General features: G+C 47.4%; 1 protein-coding gene and 1 pseudogene across 2 annotated transcripts in view; both read left to right on the top strand.

Annotated features, from left to right (window-relative positions):
- Window positions 1-501, top strand: part of LOC115309327 — a 39,205-nt pseudogene extending 38,704 nt beyond the window's left edge.
- Window positions 502-6,438: 5,937 nt separating this feature from the next.
- The window catches only part of LOC8024934 (cytochrome P450 3A14), a 42,529-nt gene continuing 32,507 nt past the window's right edge, over window positions 6,439-16,460 (top strand). The window contains exons 1-2 of one of the 2 annotated variants that reach the window (XM_040504878.2): window positions 6,439-6,576; window positions 13,713-13,862. In XM_040504878.2, coding sequence (XP_040360812.1) covers window positions 13,804-13,862 — 59 coding nt within the window. In that variant the 5' untranslated portion in view covers window positions 6,439-6,576; window positions 13,713-13,803. Of the gene's footprint in view, window positions 6,577-12,300; window positions 12,838-13,712; window positions 13,863-16,460 lie in introns of those variants that run through there. The other variant, XM_040221233.3, reaches the window with a different exon arrangement.

Genomic DNA, 16,460 nt, shown 5'->3' with positions numbered 1-16,460 from the left:
CGCTAAATACCTCAATATGTTAGACTACCAACTAGCCCATGTTTCAACCTTGCTGCGGGGTGTAACGTTCGTGTGCTCGGTATCTTTGCGAAGACCTGCTGTAAACTCCAGATTTAAATGTGCAAGATAGTGACGAGGCTAACAATATATTTAGCCAAAAACAAAAGTCTATTCTGAATATTACTTTTCACCATACATTTCACCTTGAGCATGATTTTCCACCGTGCCGGATCTTTCACCATACGTTTTGCCATACCACCTCATCGGTGCCAGGTAATTCGCTGCACTTTTTTCGTGATTTTGAAGGATCGTCTGATCTTTGTGCCCAGGTTCCCTTCACAAGAAAGACGATATTTTCTACTATGGATACATAAATATGCATTTCTTTTTTTTCAGGGAGAAATGCCCATCGAGCAGTACAGCAATATGTCCACACCAGCAAGAGGGCCTTGGATTGTTTTGATAGAGGGATTGTTTTCCATAGATTATGAACACAAGCTTGTGCAACGATCAACGAGTGTATGTTTTGGTGATTTGTCAACAAGGAATCAAATAAATGTGACAAGTAAAATCCAACTGTTTAGTTAAACAACGAGTGCTCTCTTTTTTGATATCTGTGTTGTTCGCGTGAAAACGAAGTGTACTGCCTGGGTCGCTATGCTGGTGAAGGCCGGTGTGTCTCCCGGCGGTTAAAGTAGACGCAAGAGAGATTATAAGGTCACGCGACCGGCTTCCTGGAGACAAGAAACTAAAGGTACCGAACGTTCCAGGCAAATGGCTGCCGTAAGTCCGTCCTTGCTGCGACTGTTCAAGTGTTGTTTTTGCGCGCACAAAGAGAACAAGCAAGCTTGAAATGCAAGTAAAAGGAATCTAATTCGTCTATTTTGGAAGCAGCATCTAGAGTCATTTCTGAGGAAGGTCGTGTCAAGCGTGATATATAAAAAGAGTCCCGACTCTTTTTTTCTTTTCTTATTAGCCTTGCCTGAAGGCAAGGCTTATTATCTGTTGAGCGGAATCGGTTTGTTTACTTATTTCTGTCACTATCAGAATGCTGCCTTTTCACCGACTGGAAGATAGACAAGGTCATTCCAGTTTTTAAGCAGTCGCTCTTCTCTGTCTAATCATCGCCCAATATCTTTAACCTTCTGGAAACTATAGGGGGCACCACTGTGCCTAGAGAGCGCGGGGGGCGTTACTCCCAGTCAATGAACTGATAAAGCAGCGGCGATGCCGACCACGGGGGAGAGAAGCGGGGCCTGCAGTGGAAGATACACGCTGCGGTGGTGTCGACCGATGACCTTTGTTAATACTAACTTTCCGTTTGCACTTTACTAATAAATGTAGTTTCCCCTTTTTCGAAATCCTGACTCCGTGTTGTTCCTCTGGGTTGGGCACGCAGCAAGGCATCTTTCCCACAATCTCTATCTCTTACAAACTACTAGAGCATTTACTTTACTCCCATATCAAGACTCACCTAACTAAAAGGAAATTACAACCTATAGCAAAGGTTTAACAACCAAGATCTAAGCTGTCAATCAAACTCTTAGCCAATGAGAAGTATAGCAGCCAATTGAGGCTAAACGTCACGGAACACCAACTTCGTGGCGCGCGATTTAAAACGGACAAAATAGCCGCAAACTAAAATCAGTCTCACGCAATAAATCTTGCCGTAATTTTTTTTTCTCGCGGAAAAATTGTTTTTTGACATCCGGTCCAAATTAGGCTGGTTAAAAAAATATATTTTTTCTTTGCAGTTACCTTTTAAGCTCGTCCTTGAGGGAATCTCAGGTGGTGTCCTAGACGTCGTCCTTGAGGTCATCCTAGAGGTCGTATTTGACATCGTCTTTGACGTCGTCCTCTAGGACATCATCCTTGACGTTATCCTTGAGGTCGTCCTTCAGGTCGTCCTTAAGATCGCCCTCGAGGTCGTCCTAGACGTCGTCCTTGAGACCGTCCTAGAGGTCGTCCTTGAGATCACCCTAGAGATCGTCCTAGAGGTCTTCCTAGAGGTCGTCCTAGACATCGTCCTTGAGACCGTCCTAGAGGTCATCCTTGAGATCACCCTAGAGATCGTCCTAGAGGTCTTCCTAGAGGTCGTCCTAGACATCGTCCTTGAGACCGTCCTAGAGGTCGTCCTTGAGATCACCCTAGAGATCGTCCTAGAGGTCTTCCTAGAGGTCGTCCTAGACGTCGTCCTTGAGACCGTCCTAGAGGTCGTCCTTGAGATCACCCTAGAGATCGTCCTAGAGGTCTTCCTAGAGGTCGTCCTAGACGTCGTCCTTGAGACCGTCCTAGAGGTCGTCCTTGAGATCACCCTAGAGATCGTCCTAGAGGTCTTCCTAGAGGTCGTCCTAGACATCGTCCTTGAGACCGTCCTAGAGGTCATCCTTGAGATCACCCTAGAGATCGTCCTAGAGGTCTTCGTAGAGGTCGTCCTAGGCGTCGCGTCTTTGATGTCGTCTTCTAGGGCATCGTCCTCGACGTTGTCTTAAAGCCGACCCAGATAGGGCGTCTTCTTGACGAAATTACGCGCGTTTCAGCGGGCGTGATCACGGTATGTGGCGGGCGCTTTTTTTACAGAAGGGAAGAGGGGAAGGTCGGGCAACACCACACATGGCGCTTTTCGTCGGCGCCTCGTCGGCGTTACGTGCAGCGTGGCCCGACTCGCGCTTTTTATGAAACGATTCCAGTTGTGAATCGGCTGCTATAAAATCGCCTTCCGCAAAGGAACATAAATAACTGAATGTAAATCAGGAACGAAATCCTAACAATTGCTGGCGCTTGTCTTAAAAAAAATGTACCATGCAATCTCCAAGTTGCTAACAAGTCCCGGCAGGAGGAGAGCCGCGATGATCGGTCCTCAAAACTCCTTTTTTATAATTTTTTAATATCGCGCGCTATGTAGATGGTATTTTTTTTTCTCTTTCACTCGTTCATCGCTCGTTCGAAAGAGATAGAACAACTTCGTACAGTCCGCCTTTAAACTAACGAACGGGACATGCGAGCGCCCATTTCGGCGGCTAGGTCAAGCCAGCTAGCCAGGCGGGCGCAAAGCTACGCAAGCCAATCCTAGAGCAACTTCCGGCAGCCAACTCGGGAGCTGATTGGCCGGCACCGCGGCGTACGCTTCCGGATACGCCACGCCGAAATACGCCGGAGCGCCGAGGTCTGTCTCCGTCGGATCGCGGAATACGTGAGTAAATACGCCGACCTTCAGCCATCTAGGAAGCGCTCGTCCCGTCTCCCGGTATACGTCGGGATTATGTGCGTCGAAACGCCAGTACATGCGTCGAAAATACGCCCTATGTGATTCGGGCTTTAGGCGTCGTCTTTAAGGTTACCGTAGACGAGTGCTATCGTAATTCATAGACAGCCAACTATAGTGGTTTCTGAAGCAATTTCTTATCTGGTAGCTTGCTCGTTTTCTCGCTTCAACGCGACGCGTTCCTGTCGGATTGAAGCTAAAATCACTGTGCAGGATGTGCTTGCAGAGACAGAGTATGGCGTTCCTTTTCCTTGCGCAACCAACTTTGTGTCCAACCTTCATGAGGTGAACGCGAAAGTGAAGGCGTCGAGTTCCGGGCGAATCACGTTTCTCGCTTTGCGTTTGCGAAGTATACACCCTACACTGAAATCGAACGAACTGCAAGGTGCTTTAATTGCTGAACATTATGGGTAGCCACTGGGTACATTATAATCGGGCTGTTTTATAACGCGAGCGATGTTTGAAAACATGTTTCCAGAATCTGGGAAGCAGACCACACGGAGGACGATCGCGTCGCTGGCGTCTGCGGCGCTCGCGGAGTGATACGTGACCGGCACATCCGGGCACCTCGGACCAGACAACGACGAACAGCTACGGCTTGGGAAGGGGCGACGCTTTCGTCGCCTTCTACGTTCTACCGAGGGCATAAAGAGAGACAGACGAAAGATGACGGAACGACGACGCACGCGCCGCGTGTCGCCGCACTTTATCTTCTTTGCTTCGCACGCCGCCTCACAGCCACGCAGCCTGCGCCTCCGTGTCTCCTCCAAAAGCGACGGCCGCCTCCCGCTGCGCTGCCTTGGATTCAACATGGCCGCCCTGGAAGCACCATTACGATACTCTGCTCCGCAAGCGAAGCATATAGAGTTAGTCTAATTGAAACGGCGATAGACGCCGCTCCGGCAGCCGTGATTGCACAATCTTCGCTCATCGCTCTGGACAGCGGCCGAGCGGCCGAGTTCGCGTCCTTTGCGACACGGGCAGTTCACGCGACTCGCAAGCGTGACTCGGCGAAGCGTTACACCCCCCACGCCTCCCCTCATTCCTTGTGTCGCCCACACGTAGTTCTAGGAAAATTCGTTCAGCCTAGTAGACCTATGCACCGAACAATTTTGACCTAGAACTACGTCTTTCTCAGCGCTTGGAAGGTGTGCAAAGTTTGAAATATCTATGTCACGAAAACTTTGTGACGGAAGTGACGTCACACAGATAACACCGGAGCGCCGCTCGTCGCCTGCTGCCGAGGACCACGCAGTGCGCACGCGCCCCCTTTCTTATCTACTGGCTTGGTTGTTTGCTCGCTTCAACACAACGCGCACCTGTCTGATTAAAATGGCGATAGAAGCCGCTCCGGCAGCCGTGATACCACAATCTTCGCTCGTAATAATCTTTATTTGGACTGGCTGGGTCCCAGGTGGGGAGGCAAAAGGTAAACAAACCTTACCCGACTATGCTCCACAACCCTTGTACACAGCTCGACAGGTTAGTGTTTTAGCAAACACAAAAAAGAAAGAAAAAACGAAAAAAACGCAGACAGGCAAATAACTGTTCTAGAGTCCAGATTTCTATACAAAATCTAGCCTTATTTAGGGAAGCATAACGTAATAATACAAAAAATAGTAAGTTAGATCACTGCGTCAAATAACGGTCGCTACTCTTATACAGAAGGATATGAAACCTAAAACGCATAATTAATATTATTCTTATGAATGATGGTACAAATTCGAATTAGTTTAAGATTAAGCCCACATAAAAAAAAAAAAGAAAAGAAAAGAGATGAAACTAAAGGCACTGGGGACTTTTATCTAGAGCAGCTCGGCTGCTCTATACTTTGTTTCACCTTATGATGTACCGCAGGAAAGGCTGCAAGCGCGCGTTCCTTGCTTTAGGGCACATCTCGGCGGCGCAAGCTCTCGTGCGTTAAGAGTAGCTCACAACGGTATGAGCTAGCGCTTCTAGCCTTGTCTGCGGCACAACATCACGTGAAACGGAGTATAGACAGCGGCCGAGCGGCCGAGCTCGCGTGCTCTGCGCCACGGGCCGTTCACGCTACTGTCTCGCGCGACTCGGCAAACTCGGGATGGCGGCGCGGGGGCTGCGCATTTGCCCTCTGCTGGACTCCAATCCACCCACGGGCATTTCCTTTTTGCGCACACGACATCGTGGCGCGGCAGGAGCCCGTGGGCGTTTCTTCAGCTGAGGTCGCAGTTCTACGGAAATTTATGCTGCAAATCCCCCCATGCATATTTGAGAAGCAATTGGTTTAAAGGTTTCGTTATTTCGGCAAATTGCGAAATTTAATCTCTATACGGCGTGCTAGTTCGTCTGCTATTTGCTTAGCTTGTGCATTTGTTTACCCCACAAACGCGCCCACGTGCTTTTAAGTCGAAAATACCATGTATGTCCCATTACGCGAAAAGGCGGCGTCGGCGTTGTGCCCTTAAGATGGCCATAAAAACACGTCATCAAGCACGCGCCGCTCCAGGCTAAAACGAACTCTCCGCAGAATCAAAACACAAAGAGGAGCACAGCAACATACACGCTTCGTCACTGAAGCCGTGGAGCCGGCGGGTGCGCCGCACCTGCGCAGTGGGAGAGCGTGATGCCGCCGCCAGAGCGCCGCGTGCAAAAGAAAGATGTGGCGCACTGCGTGTAGGAATGCGAAAGCATTCCCACACGTAAGCAGTCTTAAGTGTCTTCGGCGTGTTTGTTGAATTTTTCTTGCCCCCCGACTTTCAACCAATGACGCTGTTCGCTTGGCTGCCTTGTCCTCGATCGTTTGCTACGCGTTGTGTATGTTGTAATCTGATCGGTATGTACACCGTTATGTCGCGCAGCTTATCCTCATCCGGGCACAGCGTGCCACCATCTGCTACAAAGCCAACAAGGTAGATTACCGGCCAGGCCAAATGAATTTTATCTGGATGAATCGCAAGGCCGACCTGAAGCTTTTGTCCGAGTGTGATACGAAGGTGCCCCAGATGCTCCTTGAATGGCCGTGAAAACACAATTACGCCATCCAGGTTCACGTTCATATCGCCACCGACTGGCAATATGAAGGTGAACGCCGGACTGTCGACCGGTCCGTGCTATCAGGGCCTTGACGCGGCTGCCGTGGCGGCTCGCTTTCTTATCGCGTGCTTCGCCGAGATTAAGCGTTTGGATCGAGCGCTGTTCTCACCTCTGCTACTACTCCCCGCAGAAAGCGGGAGGATTCCGGAAGGAGCCTTTCAGACGTTATCGGTAGACAATGTGATTTAGTAGTTTTTTTTGTTGTGATATCTGCAAACCGAAAACTGCGGAACAAATCAGTAAGTAACTTATACTTTTCGCTTCTTAAGCAGAAGAACAGTTATTAGCGTTTGCAGTTATTATCGTTCGCTCATGAATGAAGAAAGCGGCTGAGTCACTGATAAACCATACCTAACAACGTTCGCTTTAGTTTACGTGCCATGTGCATATCATTTTCCGGCAATGGTTTGGGCACGGTGCCCATGAAAAGCGATGCCGAAATCGAAACCCACTTCGGGTTTCGATTGCGGGGAGTAGAAGTAGAGCTGAGAACAGCGCTCGATCCAACCACTTAATCTCGGTGAAGCGCACGAAAAGAAAGCGAGCCGCCACGGCAGCCGCGTCAAGACGCTGATAGCAGGACCGGCCGACGGTCCGGCGTTCACCTTCATATCGCCGGCGGGTGTACGCCATCGCAAACTTGTACTTTGCGTCGCTGAGGACGACGTCTATTACGCGTTGAAAGTTGGTTGGAGAGTTGGACAAGCGAAAGGGGAAGGCGAATAAATTTAAACGATTCCCCGTCGCAAATGAATGCAGTCTTCTGTACATCAGCCGGATGAACTGTGATTTAAAAAGATCCGGAGTTGCAGTCGAGCGTTGTGAAAATATTTTCGTTTCAGAGGGCGTACATAACTGATAAAATATTGAGAAACGGGTAACTGTCTCTGACCGAAACTTCGTTCAGGCACCAGTAATCAACACAAAGCCTGGCTGCGCCGTCCTTGTTTGGTGCAAGGACCATCGGCGAAGCCCATGGACTTTTCTACTCACGTACAGCGCCTGTGTCGATCATACCTGTGAGCGACGTATGAAGAAGTTTCCGCTTGTGAGCACCTATGGTTCTCGCATTGAACCTCCGGGGGGTGCATCTTTGGTTTCGACTCGGTGCAGTAAGAGATCGGGTTCCCCAGGTCTCCCCGTGCACATTGGCGAGAAGGTGCTGGAACAGCTTCTTTTGGGAGCTGCTACCGAGACACTTTTCCACCACCTCGTTGACTCTGTCTGGGAGAAAAAAAAAAATCGTCTCCCGTAAAGTTCCTTGAAATCGCGTCTCCAGAAATGCAGCTCTCTCGTCTGGTAAATGGCGGTAGCAAAGTCTCGTTTCCCAGCCGAAAGGCAATTGGAGCGAAGTTTAATGTCCCTCCGCCACGACAAAATCTAGGCCAAGGATCATGGGCACTGGTAATCCCGGCAGAAACACAAACCGTTGCCTTCGTTTCTTGTTGTGGAAAGAGAGCCATAATCTCACGGTGCCTGCAGCACGTAGTACAGATCCCGACGCTACCTGCAAGTTGACACCTTCTGTGTGGAACTTAGTCTTTTTCCTTTTACCAACCTCGAATACCGATCTGCAATAAGTGATAAGTTTGCACCAGTATCTAGGCGCGCGGGGATTGGAGAGCCGAGCACAGTAACTCTCATACTCGGCTCGATCGACTTAGTTCTGGGTTCAGTTCTACGTAATGCGGGGAGGAGTATTACCGGTTTTCCTGGTTGAGGGCGTTGTTGCGGTCCGAGGGGGGGGGGGGGGGGGGGGGCTGGAAAGGGCTTCTGGGCCATCGGCCATCCACAACAGCCTCCCTTGGTGTTGCGATGTCCGGACCGTCTGTGGTCCTTGAAGTTCCACCAAGGCCGCGCCTCGCGCCGGCTCATTTAAAGGGGACGGCGTTGGGATTCAACGGACAAGCGGACGCACCAAACGTTCCATGACCGAAACGGTCCGCAACGGACTACCCGCCGTCCGCCCCAACGGCGGACGCGCCGAGTACCTCATGATTGAATATGTACTCAGCGGCCTCACGAGATCCACCGCCATAAAGGGCGAGTCCTGGTTCTCATAACCGTGAGAATTCGGGGCCGCAAAGGACCTCCCGCCGGATGCCTCAACGGTGGACGCACCCGGCATCTAATGACCGAGACCGTACTTAACGGGAATCCCAAGATTCACCGCAAGATGGGAAGCGTCGGGGTTCTCATAATCGCGAGAATGCGGAGCCGGAAAGGGCCTCGGTAGGGCGGACAGTGACATTCTCCGGGCGGCCCGAAGGTGACTGCGACGGATGGAACTTGAGGACCGAGGTTTCCGCGTTGCCAGTGGAAACAGTCGCGTTTCCAAGGGCGTACCTTACTGAAAAAAAAATAATGGGGGAAACGGGTAACTCTCTCTGACTGACACTTTGTTTAGGCTCCTGGAATCAAATGCAAAGCCTGGCTGTGCTGTCCTTCTTTGTAGCAAGAACCACTGACGAAGTCCATGGGCTCTTTGCCCCACGTTGGGCGCCATTCTGGAATTTCCCTTCCGGCTATCCGTCTTGGAGAATGACACAACGCACTGGTTCAGCACACGTAGTCATCTATTCACCGTCATCGCCCCCGCCGCGATCCCAAAAGCCCATGCGCGATCCGGCGCATGGGCTGCGACGTACTTTTATCAGCAGCGGAGAGTAGCTCGCGTGGCCAATTGCACTTGGCCCTTCGCGCTGGAAATGGCCATATACAATTTCGCCTGCGGGCAACCTGTTCCGGAGGTGTAAATTCCCAGGTTGCCCACCATCAAAAGTACAGTTTAAATAACTTTCTAATCATGTAATTTCCACCAAATTAGACCGAAACAGCGTAATCGTTTTAGTTGGTTAGCAAGCTCAATTTTTTTTACTTTCGCATTCTGAGTTGATCGCCATGGGATATAATTTTTTAGCTTTTTTTCGTTTTTTTAACTTTTTGTTTTGATTTTGCTCTAATATGACGGTACGTACCTTGGACGAGGTGGTAGATACAAGTGAGGCTTAACGCTTCGATTTGATCAGAGCAGCAAGCTTATTTTTACTCATGTTGAGCCTTATATAAATTTTTCTTGCTTGATAAATTATAGATTTAATTGCAAAAAGAATCGCACAGAAACCATTGAATGACAGACAAACTGTAAATTATTGACATATTTTCGAGATCATTTTTCCAGAAAAGATTTCATTTAAATTATCGCAGTAAATCTGGTCGGATGCAAATCAGTGACTACGTCTAGTCTGCGGCATCATGGGAAGGTGAAAAAGCAACGAAGATACCTCCACTTCGTGATTGTCATGTTTCCTTTCCATTTTCCTGATGTAAAAGTTCATGAGTAAAGGGTTATTTATTTATAGAAATGAGTATAACCAGTGGGCGAAAAAACAAACACAATGGCAACAACAAAAGATAAAAAAAAATCCGTGAGCATTTTTGCCGTTTGCTTGTCACTTTTCATCTTAAGAAATTCGATTTTACGAAAGCGAACTCGGACTATACAGCGCGAAGCGCGGTCGCCCCTGCGTCAAAGCGAAAGTTCGGTGAAGCCCCCAAATGTGTTTGGGACAGCAACAGAAATAAATGACACAGATGTGGGTGGAGGGCGACGCTGAGACGCTGGAGGCGCTCCGAGAGGACTTCGGCAGCTACGAAAATCTTTTAAAGCAACAATGAGAAAGAAACAACAACAACAACAACAACAACAACAACAATAGAAGCATGAGGTTGAAAAGGAAGACGTGTTGATGTTTAAGAACTGGACCTCTCGTGCCATGAAAGTCGAGACTGCGCATCGGCGTATGGTGCTTTCCTCGTGCAACACAATTTTGAAAATGACGGTTTAGTCAGTAAATCGAAAGAAAATTGCAAATTTTTCTTCAATTTTGTTTCGTTTCAACTTTGGCGCATCGTCATTCCTGGGATCCAGTTGGCAAATTGCTTCTTTGGAGGACACTAAAAGAAAGAAAGAAAAGAAGATGAAAGGAGGTCAGGGATGGTCGCCGTATGTCTCAGTCTTTCAGTGATGAAGCACGAGCGCCATTCAAAACAGCTTGCACGACCCCCCACTGCATGCATTCTCGCCATAAGCCTGCCCAGTCATTTATAAACTTTCCGAGTTTGAAGCAAAAATAACGCTCGCGTTTCGTTCTTGTTTTAAATTTATTCAAAATTTCCCATGTTCTTCTCCACACACAAAAAACAAATCGAGTAGGGGAGCTCAACTGTTCACAAAACTACTCGCGGGGGGAAGCGTATGTGGCTTCAGTCCGCCCTCCGAAACCCAAACCTTTTCCGCAAGGGCGTCGCCATCTTGAATTGTCGTCACTTTTAGTATGGGCAACGTTACTAAAACACTCAGTTGGGAAACTCCCATAGAGACAGCTTTAAAAAAGTGGCCCCAATCTGTCTCCGAGCACCGAGCTAATGACGAACACAACGCCACCATGTTTCCCGCAGCGGCCACTCGAGGAACTGCACGTGACTTCTGTTTTGGCTTTAAGAACAGATACAGCGGAAGAGGTTACAGGGGTGCCACCCCCGTCTCCCCGGAGGACACGCCGCGTCGAACTACTTAAGTTAAAATGCACCTAGGTCGGGACGCGCTACCTGAAAGGCCCGCTGAGGCATGGTTGTATAAAAGCAATATTATTTGTGCCGCAAATCCCTGCAAACTAAAGATTTTAAAAACATCACGCGCCCCTCTTTTTGTACTAAACTCCAATAAATGTCATACAAAAAGAGTCTTTTCCGTTTGTTTTTACGCAAAAACAGGCTTTCAAAAAGCTCAAGGTGACCACAGTAGAGACAAACGATAAAGAGTGGCGCTGTTGTCGCATTTAGCTCGGTCTCGGTGGACGCCAGCGGCCCAGGTTTCGACGGCGAGTTTCCCAACTGAGTGTTTTAGTAACGTTGAGTATGGGCAACGTTACTAGAACCACTCAGTTGGGAAACTGCCATAGAGACTGCTCTGAAAGAGTGGCCCCAATCTGTCCACCAGAACCGAGCTAGTGACGAACACAACGCCGCGTTTTCTCCCGCAGCGGTCACTCGAGGAACTGCAAGTTACTTCTATTTTCGCTTTAATCGGCCACTTTGGTGCCGAAACAGACACAGCGGAAGAGGTTACAGGGGTGCCACCCCCGTCAACCCAGCGGACGCGCCGCGAGCTACTACCGAAGTTAAAATGCACCTAGGTCGGGACGCGCTACCTGAAAGGACCGCTGAGGCATGGTTGTATAAAAACAATATTAATTGTTCCGCAAAACCTTGCAAACTAAAGATGATAAAAACATCACGCGCCCTTTATTTTGTACTGAACTCCAACAAATTTCATACAAAAAGAGTCTTTTCCGTTTGTTTTTACGCAAAAACATGCTTTCTAAAAGCTCAAGGTGACCACGTACAGACAAATGATAAAGATTGGCGCTGTTGTCGTATTTAGCTCGGTCTCGGTGAACGCCAGTGGATCAGGTTTTGACGGCGAGTTTCCCAACTGATTGTTCTAGTAACGTTGAGTATGGGCGAAAACATTGCTTTGCCGTCGCCACGCCAATAGACGGCATTTAGGACATAAACGTAACCGTCACAAATTCCCGTTTTCCCTCCCCTCTCTATTTTTACTATTTTCAGGTTGAAACGTCTTGATATTTTTTCGTCGCCCATACCGGATACGCCTATTAGGTGGCTGGGGACGAGAGTACACGAAAAAAGGTACATGCATTATGAACCCCCCCCCCCCCCTCCCCCTCCGCAACCCAAATCATAAACAACCAAACACCCCCCACAAAAAACAAAACAAAAAGAAAAAGCAAAAAAAAAAAACAATATTACAACAACAAATTTTGGTTACGTTTTTGGTTTGCGCATATCACCGTGCTGCCATCTCTTTGTACGCTGCAGAACTAGCCTCGGAACTTTTTCATCGCATTTCTTGCCTCGAGAGTGCACACGATTCGAGCGGTTTTTGCGCATACAGGTTTTCCGCTTTGCGCGTTCTCCCAATACCACCTCGAAGACAAGGCCTGCCAATGACGTCATCCTTAGTGGATCTCCGGCCCGCCCCGAGTCGCAAAAGACGCTGAAGCTCAACGGGAGAACGCCGCAATACGGCAGACGTGTCCGGTGTGGCGTCACCGCCTGCTAGCGTCGTGCTCATCGTGAGAGGATGCGCGACGACGTCCTGGCTAGGTGGCGCTGCGTGGATTCACTAGAGATGCAAGCCTCGTTTTCAAGGTGGTCTGGTTCTCCTCGCCTTGAATATAAAGCAGAGACTTGATCGGCGATAAGTAAGCCTACCTTGGTTGCTATCTCGTCACTTTCCTCTTGGCATTTTATTGCATATATTCGTTCGCGTCGAAAATACGACGAAAGTGTTATGCAGCTGCCAGTTGAATCGCGAACGTCCTGCCGTATACGCCTGTTTCTGCTGCCCCAACGACGTACATTTCTGGACAAAATTAGTTTTTTCGACTCCATCTTTGGACGCTGCGGTAACAGTAAGTCCTAATTGTTTGTGTTTTTCGCCTCAAACCTACCCCAGATAAAAAAAAAAGTTTTTAGCATATGCAGTGCGACGGGGGTCGCGCAGCCACGCAGGTTTATCCGAATTAAAAGGTTCCGGTGGTGAGACATAGGTACCTTGCAGGTCAGCGTTTTAAATAACCGTGTTGCTAGATGTGCACTGCCACGCTCAAGAGAAAAGTTCGTTCCCAAAACGAATCGAAGCGATTGACTGGTAAATTGATGTCACTATTCTTTTCAAGGTCATGCGTGACTGCATTCAGATCTTGTCACTTTAGTGTGTCGTCTGGGTGCTTTATACTTTGTTTCACCATGCCTGAGAGCGCAGTCGATGCCTATAGAGGCGTAAGAAACCAGAAAAAAAAAAGAGAAAAACGCACAGTACAAAAAACACGAGGTCATGGCGCGTGCTCTGCGCTTGATTGTTTTTGGTGGGTGATCAGTAGACGCATGCACTGAAGGAGGATGTGATTTCTGACGTTGAGATTTTTGCTCTGTTTGGTTGGCGTCATCGCCTTGGAGCGTTGGCTGCGCACTGATTGAATGGGACATGAAGTGCTCCAAAGATGGCCAAGGGCAGCTTTGGAGTACAGTTGGAGGCTCGCCCCTCTCGAGTATTTGTGCAGCAGTGGCAAACCCCGCTACCTTGTGCACTTAGACGGAAGGCCGTTCTAAGGGTTGTGACTGCGAAATCATTCGCCCGATAAACTAGGTCGAGTGTGTTCTTATATGCTGTTACTTACGGCTTAGGTCGAAGGTGGGAGGTGTGCCTCGGTAGAGATTAAAGTAAACCAACGGGCGATAATGGAAGGCCTATGATAAAAGCATCCGGCTGTATCCTTTCAAACAGGTCTCTGACAGGATTCCTATGAAGATGGCCCGTGCTTTGTGAGCGCGGATATCACAGACGTCGACGTGGCCTCTGAAATTCCTGAGGAGGGATGATCGTCACCGTCGTCTTGTCAACCTTTTTGGTTCTTTTGGCCATCAACCTTCTAAGGTGAGTTGATACAGTTAAATTAAATTTGATGGCGTTACTGGCCAAACCAAGGAAGGGCATCTGGCATGCCCAAGTGGAAGACAGGTTTAATTTCGAGCACCTGTTTGATATTTCGACATGAAAGCGAAAGCTCGGTTATAAGTCACCTTCTCGGCAATTAGCCTCTATCAGATTGCGGGCACCTCGGCCAAGATTCGAGCCCGCCCCCTGGGGATCACTAGGTAGGTGTTGTTAAATTGAATGAAGGGGGGTCTGCCAAACTAAAAACCATACTGTAAACTAGACACTTGAAGGCTACAAATAGGTCCAGATGATATAATGAACATTGACTCCGTGTAGTTATTGTTGCTATCCCGTAAGCATACACGTTTCTCTAAATTAGCCTAGAAGAGAGGCAGTGCTATATTTCAGAAATTCGGTGGATAAGGCAGATTATGAATTGCGCAACGTACCAAAATACGGGTAGTGTACAGGCGAGCTGGTGGAAGTTCGCTATAATAACATTAACGCAAGACTGGAGTAGAAAAAAACAAAGAGAAATTAGTGTTTGAAAAAAAAGTAGAAACAGACAACGTCTCGAACTCAACTGATGCGTTTATTTAATCATCTTCCTTCTATACACAGATCCACAATGCCACCAAACCACTGAACCGCATGTTTTCACGGACACAAAAAGTTACCACGCTCATAAAAAAAGAAAAAAAAAGAAACATGAGTGAACGAATGCACTTAGACTATTTCTCTTTATATCAAGTGGTCAGAAAACCTCAGAGTTAATAGACAAAGAAGAAGATGGAGTATTTTAAAATAAGCTGTCGCCTGGCGAGGCACACAAACAAGGCTGCAAGGTTAACTCGCAACGGATGGCTTTGCCAAATAAAATGCGTCTAAGTCTAACATTTTTGCCAGTGACGATATAGTACGAAAAACGACTAAAATACTGTCATGAGTCAATGAGTTCTAGACGCTTGTTTTTGTTTGAGGATGTGAACATTACTTTTCCTTGGTGATCAGCACAAATTGAGTGAAGAGCTAAGTTCTCGCCCCCAGGAATTTTCTTCTGAACTGCCGTTAATGAGACGCGCTGCAGCGTGCAGAGAGGACGGGCTTTAATAAATTGGTGATATTCGCAACTCCAGCCCGCTGCTCGCTCTCTCGCGGATGAACGGAGAACCAGAGGAGCTGGGACGGCAGCGGCGGCGACGGCGCGGGAGTTTTTGGTGGCTGGGGCTGTCGGCCTTGATGGTGAAGCTGTTTTAAGGAAAAAAGTGAGCGCGGTAAAATAGGAATTCGTGTGCTCCGCCTTACAATAGCGTCGCTCAAATGACCGGAATGTCTAATTCATTAGGTACTTTTCGTATATCGCATATACGCTGCAGATTTCTGGTCTTGTGCATGGCCGCCAGCTCAATCTGAAACATTTGAAACATTTCTTTATTTCCATCAATGATGGGGGAAAACCAAAGAAAAAAAGCTGCTATTTGCAGCTTGACCGGCCCTTGGTACCCCCACAAGGCGAGCAACACTAACATAAAAAGGACATCAATCAATAGAACAAAATTAGCGAAAAAAGAGAAGAAAGAAATACAATAAAAGGTTTGTTTTAAGTATTATACAATGCAAGGGATATCATTCCTGCTCACTGACATAACATAAATTCCTAATCATGAGATATGATTTAGTAGCTCGGAAAGTGCATGTTTAATTCTTTGACGTCCAAAGTTAGTTTGTGATTCTGGTATATGCCATGGGCGTATCTGACGAGTTTGACGAATGGAATCGTGCAAATGAAGCTCAGAAATGGTGAGAAATATTTCGTATGTACCTTTCATGGCAGACTGGAATGTTAATATTAATCGTTGTGAATAAATGTTTGAAACGTCAAGTATAAAGTACGTTTCAAAGAGAGGCAAGGATGGGGAGGTTGAAGAGACATTAGCTACAGCTCGTAGTGTATTTTTTGCAATATTCGAAGTTTAAATTCGTTGTGCCGGTAGACCCCCACACCACATGCGCGTAGCATAAGATGGTATAGAATAGTTATTTAAAAAGTGGAATTTTGACTCTTGTTGGTGAAATGTTTCTATATTTATTTATCACACCCACTATTCTAGAAAGTTTAGTGCGAACGTGTTTAATATAGTCGTTCCAAGACATGTTATGAGAAAAAATACACCAAGAGGTTTTCTATTTTTAACGTATTGAATAATATCAGTGCCTAATTTCAGAAAAGAGGATGAGGTTGTTTGAGTTCTGGAATTAAGTTGGAATATTATAGCCTTGCTCTTGCTAGCATTTATATGAAGGAAATTTTTTATACACCAGGATTTTAATTTTGAACGGACATTATTTGTTTTGCTAATAGGATGTTCCCTATTTGAATCAGAAATGATCACGCTTGTATCATCTGGATAAATAATAAAATGTCAACCAGAGTCAGTAGCAACTATATCGTTTATTTAAAAGATAAATAAAAGGGACCTAGAATGCTTCCTTGGGGAACACCGCAATTAATGTGAAGGAAAGAGGACCTATGCTCGTTTACGGAAACATATTGGCAACGGTTCTCAAAATATGACCTTAACAATGAAAAAGGAG

Source organism: Ixodes scapularis, unplaced genomic scaffold (genome assembly GCF_016920785.2).
Source record: "Ixodes scapularis isolate PalLabHiFi unplaced genomic scaffold, ASM1692078v2 PGA_scaffold6__148_contigs__length_123643588, whole genome shotgun sequence".
NCBI classification, from domain to species: Eukaryota; Metazoa; Arthropoda; class Arachnida; order Ixodida; family Ixodidae; genus Ixodes; species Ixodes scapularis.
The sequence above is the reverse complement of the archived record's forward strand: the minus strand, read 5'-3'. Positions and strand labels throughout refer to the sequence as shown.